The 20,609-nt window shown below is 40.4% G+C and overlaps 1 protein-coding gene across 1 annotated transcript in view; it reads left to right on the plus strand.

Annotated features, from left to right (window-relative positions):
* FBN1 (fibrillin 1) overlaps positions 1 to 20,609 on the plus strand; it is a 247,051-nt gene that overhangs the window by 107,696 nt on the left and 118,746 nt on the right. The window contains exons 6-9 of the mRNA XM_017872776.1: positions 978 to 1,175; positions 4,536 to 4,661; positions 11,935 to 12,060; positions 17,283 to 17,441. Coding sequence (XP_017728265.1) covers positions 978 to 1,175; positions 4,536 to 4,661; positions 11,935 to 12,060; positions 17,283 to 17,441 — 609 coding nt within the window. The remainder of the gene's footprint in view (positions 1 to 977; positions 1,176 to 4,535; positions 4,662 to 11,934; positions 12,061 to 17,282; positions 17,442 to 20,609) is intronic.

Here is a 20,609-nt window from a genome sequence, read left to right on the forward strand (position 1 = left end):
TGAGTCCGACCCCAGCCCAGCCTCCCTTGTCTGTCAAGGTCATTGTAGAACCACAGAAATGGGTTTTATGGCCCTGATTTCTCTCACAAGGGGACAACCTGTGAGGACAACCTGGCTTTGGTCCTCTGTGCTCACTACGTCTTTATCTTTCTTGTTTGTTGTTTGCTGTCTCTCTGTAGGAAAAAAAAAAAGAAAAACAAGAGGCAGATCTTATAACTGGTGGTAGACTGCTCTGACTGCAAATTCTCTTATGGTCTTAGCTCATCCCTGTTTTGCTTTAAGATGGTCCTTTTGCCTAGAGGTTACAATTATTTCAGACGAGTGTCCTCACCCTTTATGTTAAATACCTAATGTGTTTTGCATGGGCAAAATTTTAAATCCTCATTTGTTAGTTTGCTTGTTTTGTATTTGAAACAAGATGACCCCAACTCAAAAGAAACAGATAACCATTTCTTTTGTTGAAGGAACTTCCAGGAAGAAGGTGCCATGACTCGCCTCACTGCAAGCTTCAAAATTCTTTGCTTTCTCAGCCCTAAATAACAATAGACTGGAAGCTCTGTGAGGGCAGGGATTTGGCCTCTTTTAGTCACTGAAGCATCTGTATCAGGCATCGGAGCTGATTCAGTGCAGGCCCCATTATGTTTTCTTAAGTAATGAGTGGATAATAATATTACCATGTTACATGTGTACAGCAATTCACAGTTGTAAAGAGTTTTCCATTAGCTCATCTGATGCTCACAATGCCGTTTTCAAAGTGGGTAAGAACTGATGTTTTCATCCCTGTTTTGTAGGTTAGGAAATCGGGTTCAGAAGTAGAATGGTCTATCCAAGGCCTTATACAGAGGCAGTGATGCATCATTCTGTCCCTGAAATTCATTTCTCAATTCGGAGTCAAGCAAGATGGAGCGCAGCTGTTCCTCTGCATGATGGTTCCTGCTTTTCTGGATTTTCATCAGATTCTTATTCTTTATTTTCAGATTACAGGACAGGCCCATGTTTTACTGTGATCAGCAACCAGATGTGCCAGGGACAACTCAGCGGGATTGTCTGCACAAAAACGCTCTGCTGTGCCACAGTCGGCCGAGCCTGGGGCCACCCCTGTGAGATGTGTCCTGCCCAGCCTCACCCCTGCCGCCGTGGCTTCATTCCAAATATCCGCACGGGAGCTTGTCAAGGTAAACCCGGGCTGATGGAATTATTAATGGATTAATCTTATTTGCTCTGGAGGGCCATTCTCCAATGAAGTTGAAGAGAATGGAAAAGTAGTGTCAGCTACATAACTTCACAATTTCGCTGACTGCATGATATCCAACTAAGGCATTAGGAACGTGGCTCTCGAGAGAGCAGCTGAAGTCTTACTGGATGTTTTCTTGCCAACCGTTCCCCCTTTCTGACCCCAGAGGTGTTTGCATGTACCTCTGACTCCAGGGGTGGTGTGATTCTGTTTACAGCAATGCTGTGCATTATGGCAATGCTGTCTAGAAACACAAAGCAAGGTTTGTGAACAAGGTAGTTTATGTTTTTCTTAATTTTTTTTCTTCATTTGAAACTGTTAGAGTTCCTCTCTCTCGTGGGTTGTGCTTAATTGACCTGAAGAAAACTGTTTCTCTCGACATTTTGCATGCTACATTATGCATTTTTTTACAAGTCCGAAATAAATTAGGATTTGTTTCACAGTTTTAAATATCCCCAGATGTCGCCTGCTAGCTGCTTCTCCTGCCTCCTGTAGAAGCCCTTACTCTGTTTTTGGCTTTTACTCCTGTTCTTCCAGCTGTACAAATTCTTTTATTGTCTGGATGTCTGGCAGGAAACAGGAGGAAGTGAACAGAGGCAGCTCCACACTGAACTGATGGGATTGAAAACTCTCAGGCTATATCTGTTTCCTTTAGACTGCCTCAGGACTTTTTATAGCAAGTTGCAATATTTTCAGAAAATTCAGGATATGCTTTTCTGAGGCAAATAGATAATGCTTTGGCTTTGTTTTATATGTTAATTCTAAGAGTGATATGCAATAAAACAGAACTTGAGCTTAGTCACACAGTTTTGTGGGTCTCCATTACATTCCACTTCAATAAATTCCACTTCTGATACTGTCATTCCTGGCCTCCAGCTCCCGTGTACAACATAGGGCTCCTTTGGATGCCCTTAAATGTATCCCTCTGAATGTCAAGAGAAGAAATAAGTCACCTTGAAACTCTAGAATTATCAAGGGATGGATTGTAGTAGTTTATAAAATTAAAAGTTTAGGTTTTTATTGGTGCCTTCTTATTTTTCTCTTTTTTAGAAAGTCCCAGTGAGTTTTGAAGAATTTGTTGGTCTTGGGATTCCAAAGTTACCTAATACCCATGAACTCATTGACAGTGACCAGAGAGCTAGACTTTTAAGTGCCTCAGCTGCCCATCAATAAGCCATTGTCAGAGGTTGGGGTGCTAACGGAATTGGTGGGGGCGGGGTGGGGAGAATGAACTGCCTTCTCTTTAGCTTTGCTATTTGTTTCATAAATCTGGATCTTTCCAGCTTTGCTTCCTGTTTCTTCCTAACTCTGCTATTCAACGTCCAAGAAAAAAAAAAAAAAGGTTTTTTATAAGAAAAGTTTTGAAAACCCATTGAATCACAATGGCAGTTATACTGCCAGTTTGAGAGTGAAATTCTTCATCTTTGGTGGTGGTGGTGGTGGTGGTTGTTGCTGTTGTTTCTAAGAGATTCTGCCACCAAGTTGTGGCTCTCGTTCCTTGCTGGTGTTTCCAGTCGTTGGGTCAGACGTGAGGGGCTGTATACAGCCACTGGAGAATTGCCTCGTCTGTATTTTCTGTTGTCCAAAAATCATGATCAACAAGACAGCTAGTTCTGCCCATATGTAAAAATCTTGATTTTCAAAATATTTTAAAATACATTCAACATGTCAAGAGAATGGAAAATTCTGGTCTAAGACAAAACTGAAATTGGCTGGAAAACATAATCTAATGATTTTCCACATATAATCATTTGTTTGTGGGTTAAGACATTTCATTTAAAACAGTATGTGATACTTTTATAATAAACTAAATTGTTGTTTCTTTAATATCCCTTTTACTGCATGCCAACTTTTCTCAAGAACACAGGTTGAGATCTTATCAACAGCAATCCCTTTTTTACTTTACTCAATGAAAAGTGAAGCTAAAGAACGCATTAGGCTTCCAGGTTTCAAAAGGAATACACTAGACTGTTTACTTGGGGATTCTTTATTAAATCAGACTTGTCTCTGTTATGAACAAAGAGATGGAGAGAATGTACAGGTACTTTTATAACCTTTATAACAGAATGTGGTGAGCATGAGATGATTAATTTTGCTCCTGGAAGGTTACTATTTGGGCTTACACATAAGAACCCAAGTTAGTCCTTAGGTGCTGGTTATACAGCAGTGAAGAAAATGGACAAAGTCCCTGCTTTCTGGAAGCTTATATTGAAGACAATCAATTTATTAAACAAAACAGACATGTATTAGGTCAGTGGGTGGTTAGTCCTGTGGAAAAAAAATAAACAGGGAAGGAAGGATGATTAGAGCCAGGAGCCAGGTGTTGCTGTTGGACTGTCAAGGGAAGGGCTCGTGGCTAAAGTTGCATTGGGGCAGAGACCTGGAGAACAAGAGACGTTGTGGGCCATGCAGCTCTCTGGAGGAAGAATATTCCAGGCAGAGGGGCAGCCATTACAAAGCTCTGTGGCAGGTGGCATATTTGAGGAATCCAGTGTGGTGGGAGAGATAGGAGGGTGGAAAATGGGTAAAAGAGCAGAGGAATCATGTAGAACTTCCTAGGACGTAGTATGGACTTGCACGTTGAGCTGGGGAAAGACATGATCTCACTGACCTTTACAAAGGTGCCTTCTGGCAGCCACTCTGCCAGCAAGGTAAGTCAGCAGCTGAAACTCCACGCTCATCTAGCGATCCCTCTCGCTTGTTGGCCTAATTTTCTGAGTTGTTTAATTTTTACTGTGCAAGGCATTTCTCCAGAATGTGAAGTGAACATTTCTTCCACTTCATTTGTGCAAAAACATTAGCTGTCTCGTGTAGTCTGAGTGACCTTCAATAAATTCCGTTTTAACTAAATCATTCAGTATAACTCTTAAAGATAGTTTCATTGTAGAAATGTATTGCATTTTGATTTGCAAGATTTTTTGAATAACTCTGATTATTACTACCAATCTGGAGATAAAAACGAGGCCGTGAATAATGGCCTTTTAAACATATCTTTCTACTTTGCTGCATATGTGATGAAACCCACAAAAGTTAGTACACTCTCCTCTACATTAGGAAACATGGAAGGTGGGGAAACAAAAAATGCTTGTGACTTCTTATGGAACATTATTAATCCAACGATGTGTTTTACATAATGCAGTTGTGAGAAATAGTTTCCCTAGTCATATTCCAAATATTGTGAGGGACAAATAACCACCGATATAAATATGGTAACATAATTGTGGACAAATTATCACATTGTATTCTGCAATGGATTTTATATGAGTTTTTTTTTTTCTCTCTGTCTTCTGCAATCTGACAGATGTGGACGAATGCCAGGCCATCCCCGGGCTCTGTCAGGGAGGAAATTGCATTAATACTGTTGGGTCTTTTGAGTGTAAATGCCCTGCTGGACACAAATTTAATGAAGTGTCACAAAAATGTGAAGGTAAGAAATCTTATGCTTTGCAGTTGTTGTGAGGGGTGTAGTGGGGGCAGGCAAAACTCAACATTAGAAACAAGCTTGTTTGCAAATTATTCCTAAATCTTTCTGTCTTTGTTATCCCCGTGAATGTGTAAATATAATATTTTTAACAGTAATAATATGCTTTTGTGCTATTGGACCAGAAAACCCTGCAGCTTTTCTACTTTTATAGACCCAAAACAAGAGGTCCATCTGAATCAAATTAAGTATTAAAACATGAAATATTTTGAACCAACGTTTGGTTTAAAATGTTCAAGACACATGTTTTGCATAGTTCTAGAGTCATGAATTTAAATTTGGTCATTAGATATCATTCAGAATAATATATCTTCCGAAGTTTTTCGAGTTTAAAGATATGTTTGATTTTGTGTGTGGGGAGGCAGGATTGATCAATCAACCCTTATATTTATGCTCCTAGTATATGCTCATGATTTTCTTTTCTGGGGGATGATAATTGCCTATCAAATGAAAAGCTTTTAATGTTAGTCAAACAGAAGAGTAATTTGAGATAATTTTTATATTTGCGTTTAGTTTATAGATTGAACTTCTGCAAATATATATAGAGAGGATATGTTTATATTTACCACTACTGCTACTGCTATTTGCTGAAATGAGGCCTGACTTCCAGTTACAGTCATAATTTCTTCGTGAGAGGGGAGCATCTAGAAAATATGTAGGCAGCATTGGACTCTCGTTTCTTTGATGAGTACATGTGACTTACATATAGTAATGTCTGACAATAGTGTAACAGCATTCTCAGGGCTACATCTCTCATTAGGATCAGAAGAGAAAACTTTTTCTTTCATTCTCAACTCACCCCACCTTGAGGTTTCATTTAGATGGATGCATTTTTATTGAAAGCAGATGCTGTTGTATTTATGCCCCTAGACTCTAGCAGTGAGTACGTTCTAAGTTATTTGTCTGGGCTGGATAATTCACCTTGTTGGTTGCCACTGTATATCAGACGAGCAAAAGACAGCTTTAAATTTAAGGTGCAATTCATAAATTACATGTAAGACATTTAATGTCTACTTGCCCTGAAACTGAAGAATCTAACTCTGATAGAACTATCTTTATGAATTGGAGTTGTTTTTAGGTTATAAATCATCATTGAATTTATAATTGTTATTGAATTCTTGAACATGTTATACATAGTTTTTCGGGGTAGTTGTGAAAAAATGGTTCTTTCTAAAAGCGTCTTAAAAAAAATTTTAAGTTTCAGAGAACAATAAAGTTGACTCTCGATAGACCAATATATTTTAGAAGTTGTACTATAGATCTAAAGTTGAAGCCGAGAACGTTGACACTGAAAGGGGCAAAGAACTCAGCTGGTTCCACACTCTACATTATATATTAAGGAATGGTGTCTTGGGTGTATTAAGTGCTCTGTCTGAGGCCATTCAGACAAGACTGCTCAAATTTACCTCTTTAATTCACACTCTGGTGCTTGCTGAGCCATATTATATTGTCTTCTTTCCTAGATGAAAGTTACTATTCTGGAATAGATTTTCAGGCCATATATATACATACATACACACACACACACACATATGCACATATATATACACACACACACACACACACATATATGACATTAACAAGCCATTAAAGTTGACCACATGCAAAACCCACATCAATGATAGGTTGTGTTTTACCTTTTAGGCTTTCTCAGTTTAATATATTCAGCTTCAGAATATATAATCAGTTTCAAGATTGAGGGGAATATAGTCCTTATGACTTGTCCAGTCTGTGTTTTGTTTTCTGAAATTATGATGGCTTCCAGCCTGAACTAGAATTGATTTTGTCTCTTGCTTTTTACTCAGACAAGTCAATTAACAGTAATGGTCTATGGATGTGGACTAGACAGAAGATTCTAATTTAATGCTCAGACTGAAAGAAAAATCATTCGAATCTTTTTATTGATGCTAAGAAACCTATTATGGTGGTGTATCCAGTGGACCAAAAATTCAGTCTGAGTATTACTTAATCCTTTTCCACACACACAAAAATTTTCCAGCTACATGTGAAAGTCAGTGGCAAGATAAAGACAGACTAGTTTGACTAGATTTTGTTTTCCTTTGCCATCTACTGTTACATTAAATTTAGATAATGGTTTTTTCCTTCTTTTCCTTCTAATATCAATGCAAAATTGATACTAGAAGAGAATGTCCTGTTAGTACTATACATTCTCTGGCCTGGAGACTGGTATGAGCAGGGTTGACTTGTCTTAACTCTGGTGGGAAAGTAATCAGGAAGTCCCCTGAGAGCTCTTGGCAAGCTGGGTTCACTTCTTCCACGTCCTTGCTCCTTTCCAGTTACAGTGTCTCACTGTGGAAATGGCATAACTCTGGACATCAACTGGTGTCTCGATGGTCAGTAGAGGGAACCCAGGAAGTCTGGTCCGTAATCACTGAATGTGTACCCTGGAAAGATGATCAGTATAACCATGGGGTTCTGTGCCCTTGTGAAAGTGTCCTGGTACCTTTGCCATTACTTTGAGTGGCTTTTTAAAGTTATCTTCCTTTTGACTTGGAAGGGGGTGGAATTGAGTACTTTTATAGAATTTTTTCGAGAAGAAAAACCAATTCCATCAAATTGACTTTAGCAAATTCACAAGATGCTCACCCTCACTCTCTCAGACCTGAGAATGCCATTATTCGAGTTGCTTTCCATGAGATCTTCCTTTTGCAGAATTCTCACTTCCTTCCTAAAATGTCCCTCTTTCCAAAACTAAAAAAAAAAAAAAAGTTATGAAAAGTGTTTTATAAATACATATAATTGGAGAACATTTTGAAATGTAAATTAACAAGCTAAAGGGATTTACATAACAATTATTAACTTTTCATACATTTAAGAAGGAAAAGATTGAGATTTATAGCTGTGATTTGAGAAAAAAGGAAACAGAGTTCATGCCCGCCTTCCTTTGTTGATCTTTCCGATGACTGTAGAGTATGCATGCTGAAAGAACACATGAACCTTTTTCTTTGGAAACCAAGTCCGTATTTGCATAGGTTACTATGAGAGGAAATTAAGAAATAAAGAGTGTAATTAAGGGATTAAGTTTTATTTCTGGAAGAAGTCTGTTGGATTCCTAATTAACCACTAATATTTTGGGATTTAGATTATCGTCAGCCCAGCCTTTAGCAATTACAATAGCACTGCATGATGCACAGGACCTTTTTAAAAATGTAGCTTTTAAATCCATGCACTCCATAATATGTGAGCCAAAGACCTCAGGACTTCCCCTTTCCAAAATAATGGCGTATTTATCTCATGGCTACTTACTGTTAGAGGCTCTTATCCTCTCAGGAGCTAAGGAGAATTCCTGGGGTGGCTTAACCCAGTACCACAGATGGAGCTTCATCCTCTTCAGCTGGTTGCAGGCCCTAGACTTTTACTGTTCAAGGTAACTGGCTCTCTCTATACAATTAGTTGAAAAAAACATCTCTGTGGTGAAGGTGAAAGAGCCCTGGAAATAAGGCAGGCCTGGCCCCCATCCTTGATGCCCTCTGGTCAAATCCCTAATCCTTTGTGTGATCTTAGATAAGTCAATTACCATCTCTGAGTTACTTCAACTTTCAAATGAGGGGGTTGAACAAGATGCTGTGTGGGGGTTCTTTCCAGTTCCAGAATTCAGACTCCATTTTTAAGTTGTTACCAGACAGCGGATGCGGCATGAATAAAAGCTGGCGTACGTGGTGTGACTATAAAATAGTCAGCGTGACTGGAAGAGTCAGCTTGTTTAGTTTTTAGTGATACATTTTACACTGGGTTGAGTTTGTACAATCAAAGTTAAGCTCACAGGCTCAGTGGCATTCATGATCATTAGTGTGTCACATGTTACTTTTAAACAGCTGCCATAGGTTTTAATTTTTTTCTCTCATTGTGTTAGTATCTAGGCAGTCAGGATCAGGTTAACTGTCAGGATCGGGTTTCTCTTGTCACGTCCACAATCTTGGATGGAGCTTCTCGATAGCCGAGTAATAGATGGTGATGCCCATCCCAGAACAGACACCAAGCTCCATCCATCTGCCCTCCACACTCTTTCCTCCTATTCTGCCAGAGGAGCCTTAGGATAAAGGGGCCTAGGCATGGGAAGAATGCTCTGGGAGAACAGATGAGACTGGAGGATGAGAAGGAGCAAAAACAAAGGACAGGTGGCGAATAGGAAGGAAGAGATCTGCCATTTGTGTCTCTTCTTAAGGTCACAGCAAGAAGCCAGTGGGGTTGTGGACAGCTACCATGGGACAGCTACTCCCCAGCAGCTCTGCCTCCTTTGCTGCCTCAAGGAAGCAGGGAGAAATGTCCAGAGCACGAAATAGCTCTTCCCAGCCAAGCCCCACTCCCCGCCAGGCCTCGCCACCTGGTTTACTTTCATGGCTGGCATTTGACACAGCCTGATTTGTAGAAACTCTGAGAAAGTCACCATTCTCAAGTTCCCTCTTAACTTGGAATGCCTGAAATTCAGTTAAAAGGAGATGAACACAGAGTGGGAAGAACTTGGAGAAATAATAAATTCATATGAACGAGTTTCAGAGTGTGAGCGAATCCAATTCAAACACCTTATTCTGGCCTTTGCCATCAGGAATTTCCACCACGGCCTGGTAATAGATATAACTCTTGCTTTTATTTGTTACGAAGCCATGCCACTGAGAAGCAAGATGGTTTAGGAAAGGGGGAAGGCACTAGACACCTGAAGGCAAAAGGGTGTGTCACTGAGAAGGGGACGTATTAGGGGGAATTTGAAGCCATTTAAGCTCCTTCAAATGTAATGATTTGGCCTAGTCCCATTTTACCTTAATCTATGTGAACTCAGGGAGGTGTGCAGTATGACATATTTCCTGACCTGCTGGCTTTCAAAGACATGTACCTAGGTGGAAATTCCCCACACGCACCCTAAAAACCCCTGCCAGTTGGAGACTTGGGTTTAGCCTCACTTTATAAATGATGAGCCTCTTTGCTGTTGTTTCAGGTTTGATTCGTGTCAGTTTTCTGAAGGCCTCAGTGTAATGCAAGAGGTGTACCTGGGCAGCAGAGGTATAGAATCAGGCCCACAATCCTACCCGTATTGTAAGGATTAGATGATTGGGCACTCATCAAGCATTTTGACTCTGCCTAGCACTCAGCACCTGCAAACTCTCATCATTATTGTCATCGTTATTGTTATCTTCAATAAAGGGCTCAAATCTCACTCAGCCAGCATGGAAAAGATGATTCCCCCATTCTGCCAATGTTAATTCTATTTTTTAAATAAAATTTTCTGACATAGGCTGTCACTTAAACTTTTGGGATATTGATGTACACTAAGTGGCCTTAATATGAATGGTAGCTGTCATTTATATTAATGGGCTGAGAAAAAATATAATACCACATTGTCTCCTCACGTGATCTTTGGCAGGTGTTGTAGGACTCAGATATTAACTTTTAGGGACACTTTGGAAAAGGTACATTCTTCTTCCTTGTAATTATACCTTCCTCTATCCTTAAATGAAGCTTTGAATCCTGTAGGCTCTTTAACATACTTGCCTTTTGTTTGTGTTAAGTAGAAGTGTGGCTGCCTTGAGATATTACATGGGTAACCCTAGGCTCTGTCTGCCCTTGGCAGTTTCTCTGCCTGCCCCTTTCACAGACTCTAGTGAAATTTGTATCTGTCAGAATAGAATATGCACCTTTACCGTTACATAATTTTGCAGTGACAGTGCTGTTTATGTTAGCATTGACTCTAATATAAGCAGTGAAATATTGTTTGGTTTAGCCTCTAGCCTAGCTTGGAAGAATGGTGATTTTGGTTTTAAAAAGGTTAAACTGCATGTAAACACTGTCATTGCTGCCTTTTTTACTAACAGGGTGAACCTGAGTCAGAAGATACTTGAATCTGGTTCACTTAGAACTCTATTTTGTTTTATAAATGAAGAGAATACTTAGCCTACGGAATAAATGTTCTTATTGGGGGTCATAAGCCTTTCCCAGTTTTAATGGTGTCAGCCTGGCCATTGTAATACTGCCAGGAGGCCTGGGTCAAATGTCACCTCTCCCAAGGTCAGTGCAGAAAGCTCTACTGGTCTCAGAGAGGAGGCCAGGCAGATTCCCTGTGCCCTGAGTTTACTTCTAGCCTAAGAAGGAAGCTCTCATTTTTTTTTTCTCTTCTTCTGCTGGTGCCGTATCTGTTGACATTTGTCAGTGTGTGGGTCAGGCCATTGAAAATCTCTCCTTGAAGGAAATGATCAAATTTGTCCTAAGGGAATTTTACTGCTTCCTTGATGGAGACCAGTGGTCTGAGGGCTAACCCCAGCTTTGGCCTCCGTGGCATTCAGGATGTTTATTAGAGGATGTCCTTGGGATCAACACCTGCAGAAGAGAAGGGGAAGAGGCAAGAGCGAGGGCAAGCTGGGGTGCAGCCCATCAACAGCATCCACCGGCCCCAGAAGGAATTAGGGAATTGCAGTGGCCGTCAGTGTTGTCTCCCATTGGGGCAGGATGCACCAGACTTTGATCCTCCTCCACAATTGCTTATTGGGTGTGGGGTGCCTGGGAAGGGTGTGACCTCGGGCAAGGGGGCTCTCTGCGACTCAGGCTATCTTGGAAGGGGCTGAGAGCCAAAGACCATCTGTTGACAGTATTCCCAGCCTCCTAGCCAGCAAGTCCCTCTTTGAAGGGGACCCGTTGGTTAGAGCACCCAGTCCAACACAGTTCATTCACCAACCACAGAAGACCATCATAATGGTAGTTTGGGTGCCGTTGAGAACACCAAATTGGCCAAGTTGGGGTCAGCACTCAGACCACAAGCTCTCCTCTGTAGGATTTCAGTATCTGCATCGTGGAAAATAGATTGAAAAGCAATGCAAGAAGTGATACGGAATATAAAATAATTAGTCAGGGAGTTTAACTTAATGCAAAACATGGAAACAAAAGGAAAACAAAATTTTAAAATAAATGACATTTATAACATTAGCATGCTGTAGTTACTTGATGAAACAACAGTACACAGTTTTAGATTTTAAAGGGGGGTGATTTCATTTTGCCCTAATCTATTGAATTTGGTAAATCTTTTGGGTAAGTCTGTGTTGAAAGAAGCAGCATCTACCTTTGAATTGACCGTTCTCCATGCAGCTTTTACTTTTTAAAGATGGCTGTTTCTAGGGACATGATTTGTCTAGTATTTACATCTCAATCCTTGTACTGATGAACGGTTTTATATTGTGTTCTACAAATGCCGAGACTGTTTTTTATATTCCAGATATTGATGAATGCAGCACCATTCCTGGAATCTGTGATGGGGGCGAATGTACAAACACAGTCAGCAGTTACTTTTGCAAATGTCCTCCTGGTTTTTACACCTCTCCAGATGGTACCAGATGCATAGGTAGGTTTAATTACAAACAGCATGCATGGTTTGTGTAAGTCAGTTCCATAACAAACAACTTTCTAGACAAGCTTGTTAAGGGGCATATATAATTTATCAGTTGAGGTAAAATGTACATTTTTAGAAAAGTGTTAAACAGTTGACTGCCCTCTTAAAGAACAGAGGCACCTTGTGGTCTTTTTTGGAGATGTTTTGCCTCCCATAAAAGAGGGATGATCCAGGAGACCTTACAGATATCTTCAGTCTGTTAATTAATGTTGTAGTCGTGCAGCATTTAACCTTGAAGCCATCCCAGGTGTCTCTCTCTTTTTACCCCCACCTTCAGTCATTCCCCAGAATCTATGTTAATTTGGCCTGAAATTTTTTAATAATCTCTTAATTGGTCTCCCTGCTTCTTGGCTTCTCTACAATCCATTTTGTCAGATTTATCTTCCTAAAATAGTGCTTTGATTAAATAACACTCTTGCTCAAACCCTCAGCAGTTTTCCATTAGGACTTAGGAATCAGTGGTTTTCAGTCTGTCCAGTGGATCCTTCAGGTGTTTCAAAGCTCTCCAGGGCTGCAGGGATTGGGGAGAGCACAGAGAAAAGGGAGAGGGCTGAGTGGAAAGGGCTCTTGTCCCCCCCCACACTCCCACACACATTGTAGGCATAGCAATTTCACTTTATCTGCTGTGAGTGTTAGGCTTCCATGTCAGGTATCAATTAAATAAGGGGTTCTATTGTTTAAAAATTAGATTTGGTTGGGCGCAGTGGCTCACACCTGTGATCCCAGCACTTTGGGAGGCCGAGGCGGGCAGATTGCCTGAGGTCAGGAGTTCAAGACCAGGCTGGCCAACATGGTGAAACCCTGTCTCTACTAAAATACAAAATTTGCCGGGCGTGGTGGCGGGCGCCTGTAATCCCAGCTACTCGGGAGGCTGAGGCAGGAGAATCGCTTGAAGCCGGGAGGTAGAGGTTGCGGTGAGCTGAGATCACGCCGCTGCACTCCAGCCTGGGTGATAGAATGAGACTTCGTCTGGAAAAAAAAAAAAAATAGAGTTGACAGCTGCTGGATTTAACAATTGTTAAGACTTCTTTCAAAGTGCAGTGTTCTAGATTAAAATTCAAGTTCCAAAGTGCACAGTCTGATATTTAAGGACTTTAAGAGAGCCTCAACCTACATGAAGATTAAGATATATTTACATATCAGATGGTTCACATTTTAAAAGTTATTTTCTTTTTATCAAATATATCCGTACTAACTTTTTACAAAGGAGGAAGGGAAGGGAACTAAGATCCCTGGATCACGGGGTATGAGGTGTTTTATGTAAATTATCTGACTTAATGTTCATTTCACAGCGGTAGATGGGAAGCAGCTGAGATTGAGAGAGGTTAGATAAATAATAGCCCAATAGTTTAAGTGGGTAGTGAGAGAGGGATCTGGGGTTCCATCGTGACCTGAGTGCACAGCCCAGACTTCCCTCATTGCCTCCTACCCCTCAACTCTGGATGCACTTCACTCTTTCCTGCCAGATCCCTAGGCAAGCCCCGTTTCTTCTTTGGTACTCTATTGTGCCCATAATTAGCAACTTGTCATACAAAATGATCCAAGTGACTTTTCTGACTTCCCCAATGCTCCTATTTCCCTCCATCGTAAGCAACAGAGACCCCCAAATTATCCCTAGTGATGAGAAAATACAAATAGCCCCTAACAGTATAAACAAATCCAAGACTTGTTCGTAAGACAGTTGTTTGGAATTAGTAGGTCTCACAATAGAAAACCCACTAGGTAGATAGTGGTATGCAGTATCTTCCATGCACATTTCTTCTAACTGTAAAATTCCAACTGGTACTGGCAGAAGGTATCTGCCCCCACATTCTGAGACTCTCAGACTTCCCAGCCCCGAGCTCCCTTTGTGTTCTAAGCTCTCTTAGTATTATTTTATTTGTTGTTCTGTGATCTTCCTGTGGCATTTGTAGTACTGCCTGGAGGGTTGTCTTTTTATATTGTTGTGTTCTCTCTCTTCGACTCCTAGGAGTCATAAAGATGTCCTTTCCCTAGTTTGAGCCTCACCACTCCTAGCTCCTGGTTGTACACAACCATGTTGATGACAGAGTAGGAGAGGCCTGTTGACAGGCTAGGACGACCTGCAAACACCTATTTAATCCATAATATATTTGCTTTGATATAATGTGATTTCTGGGTCCTGAGAATAAGGGGCCAAGTGATTCAAAAGGGGAGAGAAGAGTGAGATTTCCTCCTCCTTGCCAGGTGTCTTGGCCAGGGCAGATTTAAAATGGAAGGTGTTTGTGGTTCCTTCTGTGTCCCTTTATGTCCTCCAGATCCTGACATTCTTCTCCCCTTAGCTTGGCTCCTGAAGGTCTTCAGTTTAGTCTACAGCCACCCCTTACCCTCTGTACAAAGTGTCATATCACCACAATGGCTCCCCCACAACTTGATGTGGCAGTGCTGCCTAACAAAGTGAAAAACTTCAGGCTGGGGTGTCCTGGGGGTGAGGTACTCCAAATGGTTTCTGATTTTCAGTTTTTTACTTCCTTTACTTATTAGCCTATAGGTTTTCATTAAAATTATAAGTTATATAAATGTGTGTTTTTAACAAAGGTACTTCTTCAGCAAAAAAAGAAATTAGAAAAATTATTTTTATATGTGCAGGTGCCATCTGTAAATCAGGGGCTGCCAGTAACCCAAACTTGATTTGTAATTTTTTTTACCCCCAGCATTCACCATTTCGCTCAAGAGTTTGTGACCCATTGATTTAACATATAAGTCAGCCAGATGGGCAATAACATGGTATCGTAGTTAATTTGCAAAATAATAGACATTAGCCCATTAAGCTTTTGTCATTGGCAACTGTAGGCCCTAGTTTTGCTCTGAAAGATAGCCCATGCTGAAAATTATATGTACAAATTCCATAATTTGGTCAAGTGTTTACACTGGGTTTTGACCACCGAATTCATTTGAAGCTGGGATATAAGCCAGTTTTGAATATCTCTTCCCATTCTCAACAGTCTTTGGTTTCCATGCCCCAAATATTTACTAATTCCCAAGTATATAAAGTATTAGTGGTTTTAAGGCATTGCAAATTAGAATGTAGGAAGTTCAATTTCTCTGCCCTCTTGAGGGGGGAGGTGCCACCTGAAGCTTCGCAGAGAGCATACTTGTCTATACTCCCTCTCCAGCCGTTTATCCTGGACCGGGCTGGAATAAAACTTGTTCTGCCTCTTTGGTGAAACTATTAGTCTGACCAGAGGTACAGGAACTGGAACCACACAAAAATTCTGGAAAGCACATTTATACTGGCTAGTGGTTTTAAGTACTTTTCGGAAATAATCTTGTATCCTTTAAAACTGACCCATAATTTTCCTTTATGGTTTGTCTAGGTTTGTTTTAGCCTTCTTCACTTGATGTTAATAATTTAAATGTTTCTAAATTAGCCTTGTTTTTATTTTATTTCATTTTATTAATTTATTGAAACCTCAAGACATGAGGGCTTTGTGTTCTTACAAATGATGTAGATGATAACAATTGCAGGTATGACCCTCTTTGAGAAAACTTGAAATTTAACATTCAGACTTACAGGAAACCCAGGGATGGATTTTTGGCTATGAAAGATCTTTGCTTTACAAAAGGATTTAACCTTTATATTCCTTTAAATCAGTGGTCCCCAACCTTTTTGGCACAAGGGACTGGTTTTGTGGAAGACAATTTTTCCATGGACTTGGAGGAGAGGATGGTTTCAGGATTATTCAAGCACATTACATTTATTGTGCACTTTATTTCTATTATTATTAAATGGTAATATATAATGAAATAATTATACAACTCACCATAATGTAGAATCAAAGGGAGCCCTGAGCTTTCTTTTCCTACAATTAGATGGTCCCATCTGAGGGTGATGGGAGACAGCGACAGATCATCAGGCATTAGATTCTCACTGGGAACATGCAACCTAGAACCCTCGCATGCGCAGTTCACAACAGGGTTCACCCTCCTATGAGAATCTAGTGCTGCCACTGATCTGACAGAGGTGGAGCTCAGGCGGTAATGCCAGCAATGGGGAGTAGCTGTACATACAGATGGAGCTTCACTCATTCACCTGCCGCTCACCCCCTGCTGTGCAGCCCAGTTCCTCACATGCCACAGACCAGAACTGGGGATTGGGGCCCCTGAGGGTTGGAGACCCCTGCTTTCAATAACAAGCATATTGACAATATTATTTACTATTCAAAATTTAATTTTATATGATCTCTATAGAGATCCAGTTTACTTAAAGAGAGGTACACCCTCAGCACATGTCAGGCAGGTAAAAGTGTTTTGCATTTTGCTACCTGCCTTCACTGTTTCGTGGTAATATCTCAAAGGCATAGGGAGCCGTTAGGTTTTTCGTGTGTCACAAACTCTTTCAGTAACCCAGAGTTGCACTGCAGTGTGTCGGACGTAATGACAGTTAGACATGATGTAACCCAATAAAAGTGATACAGAAATGTGTCTTACCATGTTGCTTTGAGAAGACACTTTCTGCCGAAAACAACAACAAAATCCTTCTAGAGCTATTGTATCCTATAGGACTCAGAACTTGGAATCGTGTCATTTTGAAGTTATAAATAATTAGTACCTTATAAAATTTGTTAGGGCCCCAAGACAAAAGGAAATCTTGACTAATAAGCACCGGATCTAAATGCAAAGTGGCTCATTCTTAAAAAACAAACAAACAAAAAAAACTTATGTCTGACTCTCACAGTTACAGACTGAAAAATAAGAAAGATCTTTTAGAAATATAGACTGAATGTTGTTTTAAAATAGATTTACATAACTATTTTCCTTAAATGACTCGAATTAAGTAGTTTGAAACCAAGGAAAACTCAGTCTCTCTTCAGCATAGAGACATGTCTTTATAAATAATTAACTGTCACTGCTGGTGATTTTCTTAGTCTCTTTTCCTATGATACTCATGGTTTTAATCATTCGTTCCCACCTTGGGTATGGAATGTGGGACTTCAGCCATGTGCACCAGCACACAGGGGCAAAAGGTGTGAGACCAGGGATTTCTGACTGAGCATTGTTCCTGTGCAGTGCTGGCAGCTTCCCTTCCAGGGGGCAAAGGTGTGAATTAATCCTGCCGTAGCTCAAGTGTGAAGTGTGGACCTGCTGTGGCCGGGGAGTGTTGTTACAAGTCTCATCTCAGTGATGTGTGTGTGTATGTGTTTCTTTGTCCTCAGATGTTCGCCCAGGATACTGTTACACAGCTCTGACAAATGGGCGCTGCTCTAACCAGCTGCCACAGTCCATAACCAAAATGCAGTGCTGCTGTGATGCCGGCCGATGCTGGTCTCCAGGGGTCACTGTCGCCCCTGAGATGTGTCCCATCAGAGCAACCGGTAAGAGCCCTTCCTGTTATCTGCAGAATATCCTCACAAGCCCAGTGACAATGTGCATGATGCATACGTAATGGAAACCTGGGTAAATGAATAGACTCCAGAAAATACAAGAGATGACATCCAGGGAAATCTCCCCACATAATGCAGAGGGAAAAAACAGAGGTCTGTACAAAGAGTACTGTTTTCAGGTACTGCTTTTGACTTAGCTGGCTTATTACTACTTAACAGAAACCTTTTGCGGAAGTACTTATTCTCATTTTAGTACTTACTGGCTCTCATGTAGTACTCAAAAGCTCAGTAGGGTAAAACTCAGCTCTCAGAATTTTTCAGGTAAGTTGTTCAGGAGACACGTTTCCTTTTTCCTAACATTGGACTGTTTCCTTCCTGCTAAGTCCTGCTTATTTTTTTTTTCTTCGCAGTATCTCTTTTATCTGTCCATTTCTTTGTTTCCATTAGAAGCATATTTTCTCTAGTCTGGACTGTTCCAGCAGCCTCCTAACTAGTCTCTGAAATCCACCATTGCCATGTATCTTTCCCAAAGTATGAGTCAGTGAAGTTCAGTTTAAAAAATTGTGTCTAGGGGGAAAAAGGAGACACCTTTCGACTAATTGAGCATATTTCAAAACCCCATGTTGTACACAATGAATGCATACAATTTTTATTTGTTAGTTAAAAAATACATAACTAAACAAATATATAAATACAGCACACTTTCGTTATTCCAGAAAGATGTCCAAAAATATTTCTCCAGGATGAACTCAGGCAATATTTAGTGGCCAATTCACTCCATTTCTTGCAAAGAACATTTGCTACTTAGCACAACATTGAGTCCCCAAATCTGATCCCAGTTCATCTTTTAATTCTTGTTCTTTATAGTAGTTTAAATTATATGATTGAGTTTTCATTGCACCCAATCTGAGCATTTCTAAATTCAAGTTGACTTTTTTTCTAAAACTTCTTGCCAGTTCAGGCTCTTTCTCCCTACTCCTGCCATCCTTGCCTGTTATATATCCTCTAGTCTTTTTTTTTTTTTTTTTTTTTTTTTTGAGGCGGAATCTCGCTCTGTCGGGCGGCGGACTGGAGTGCAGTGGCCCAGATCTCCAGCCTGCCACTGCAAGCTCCCGCCCTCCCCGGGTTTACGCCATCTCCTGCCTCAGCTCCTCCGGCGAGTAGCTGGGAGCTACAGGGCGCCCGCCACCATCGCCCGGCTAGTTTTTGTATTGTTTAGTAGAGATGGGGTTTCACCGTGTTAGCCACGGATGGTTCAAAAAAATGCTCCTGGACGCTCGTGATCTGCCTGTCTCGGCCTCCCAAAGTGCTGGGATTACAGGCTTGAGCCACCGCGCCCAGCCTTAGTCTTGTTAGAGATCTGCTCAAACATGACCTAATCCATGAATGTCCCGAGGTAGCCGCAGCTGGAAGTGCTCACTTTTTCCTCGTGCTCCTGTGGTTCTGGCTGGTAGTATGACCGTGGCATGAGTCCTATATGTGTGTTCACACATTGCTCTTTTACTGGTTGATCAATCTCATTAGGAAATTTCATTCATTATTGTAGCCTCATATTTCTCATGCTTTTTACACTTCCACAATATTTAGCAAAATCTTGCTATAGGAGGCATTCAAATAGAGCAACTTATTAGGCAACATCTTTCCCACCAGTTGAGCATATTTCAAAACATCACGTTGTGCACAATGAATATATATGATTTTTACTTGTCAATTAAAAATAATAATACATAAATAAACAGATGCATAGATAAACTTTACCTTCTTTAGTCCAGTAGGGAACCATTTAGTGGATCACTGTTTAGAAGCACATGACTTACTACTAAGACATGGCTTAGGTACCAGGACAATGGCTTTTAAAATGCATATGTTAACTTAGGAAATCAGCAGCTTTGATGTGGATTCCTTCCTGTGTTAAGGCTTTGAATAGAGAAGAGGACTAGAGCAGATTTAGGTGCCTGCAGGAAGACCTACTTTGGGACAGTTGGAGAAGACGACCAGATTCCTGTGTGTGGCTTTACAGGGAGCTGTTCTCCCAGGTATACCACTGAGAGATGCACAGCCCTGAGAGGCCTTGGGCAAAACAGATTTATAGAGCAAAATAATTTGCAGGTAGGTTTTTGTTTGTCCAAATGTTCCAGTACCAGTGCTAGAGATCTGGGCTCTTACAGAGAGTGATGCAGGAAGGATTTTAGATTGGCCAGCTTTTTACTCTTTAAAAAATAAGTCAGCATCATCTTGGGTTAAGTGGAGATAGGAAAGATGGACATCAGCTGAACAAAATTAGCCCCATGTTGCTGATCCTGAATGTAAAGGGGCAATGAGAAGATTACTAATCTGTAAAAAATAGGAAGAAATATAGGATTCCGTCTGATACACTTTCCTAGAGAAGTTAAGATGAATTTAATGGCATTCGTAAAGTAAAATACCCACCTAATTAGCACAAAGGCTGATGAGCTATTTCTTTTATATAAATTCAAAAGTCTTAAAAGAAAGACTGAATTGGTACCTACAAATGCTTGGAAGCAAAGTGAGTTCCATAATATAATTGTCATTCAATTAAATCCAACACATAGTTAATGAATTCCTGTTATGTGCAATTTGCAGGGCAAGGCTGAGAGTGGGAATTAGTCATGAGTTAGAGATGATCCCTGACTTCAAAGCTACACAGTCTTAGTGATGGGAATTTGGTGAGAGCAGGTTCCCAGGGAATGATGGATATGGCACATACAGATGATCAATCTATAGGAAGAGTCATTGTTGGTTGACAAGCAGGATTGTGACATCCTGAGTCAGGGAAGCGTGAACAACATAGAATTCCTTTATAAATACATTCAAGTATGTCAGTATCTCTGTGACTTGAAATTCCAGTTAAATAATAATTAAAATGCTGTAAGAGAATTCTCTGAAAACATAAACTTGACCTGAGCTGGAAATGTCAAATATGAATGAAGAAATTTTAGAAACGGACCAGAAAGTACCGTTCATAGAAGCCAGGCATATTTAACCTCATGTAAATTGGCAGAATGTCCCATGAGGTTGAAATATGAATGCCTTTCAGTAAGACATGTTACTATCTGAAAGTAAGTTAAATTGTAGTCTGTAAGGAAAAGAAAAATCTTAGTCTAATTTCTATTAATGGCTAAAACTAGCATAGAAGGT

Source organism: Rhinopithecus bieti, unplaced genomic scaffold (assembly GCF_001698545.2).
Source record: "Rhinopithecus bieti isolate Rb0 unplaced genomic scaffold, ASM169854v2 scaffold_6945, whole genome shotgun sequence".
Lineage (NCBI taxonomy): Eukaryota > Metazoa > Chordata > Mammalia > Primates > Cercopithecidae > Rhinopithecus > Rhinopithecus bieti.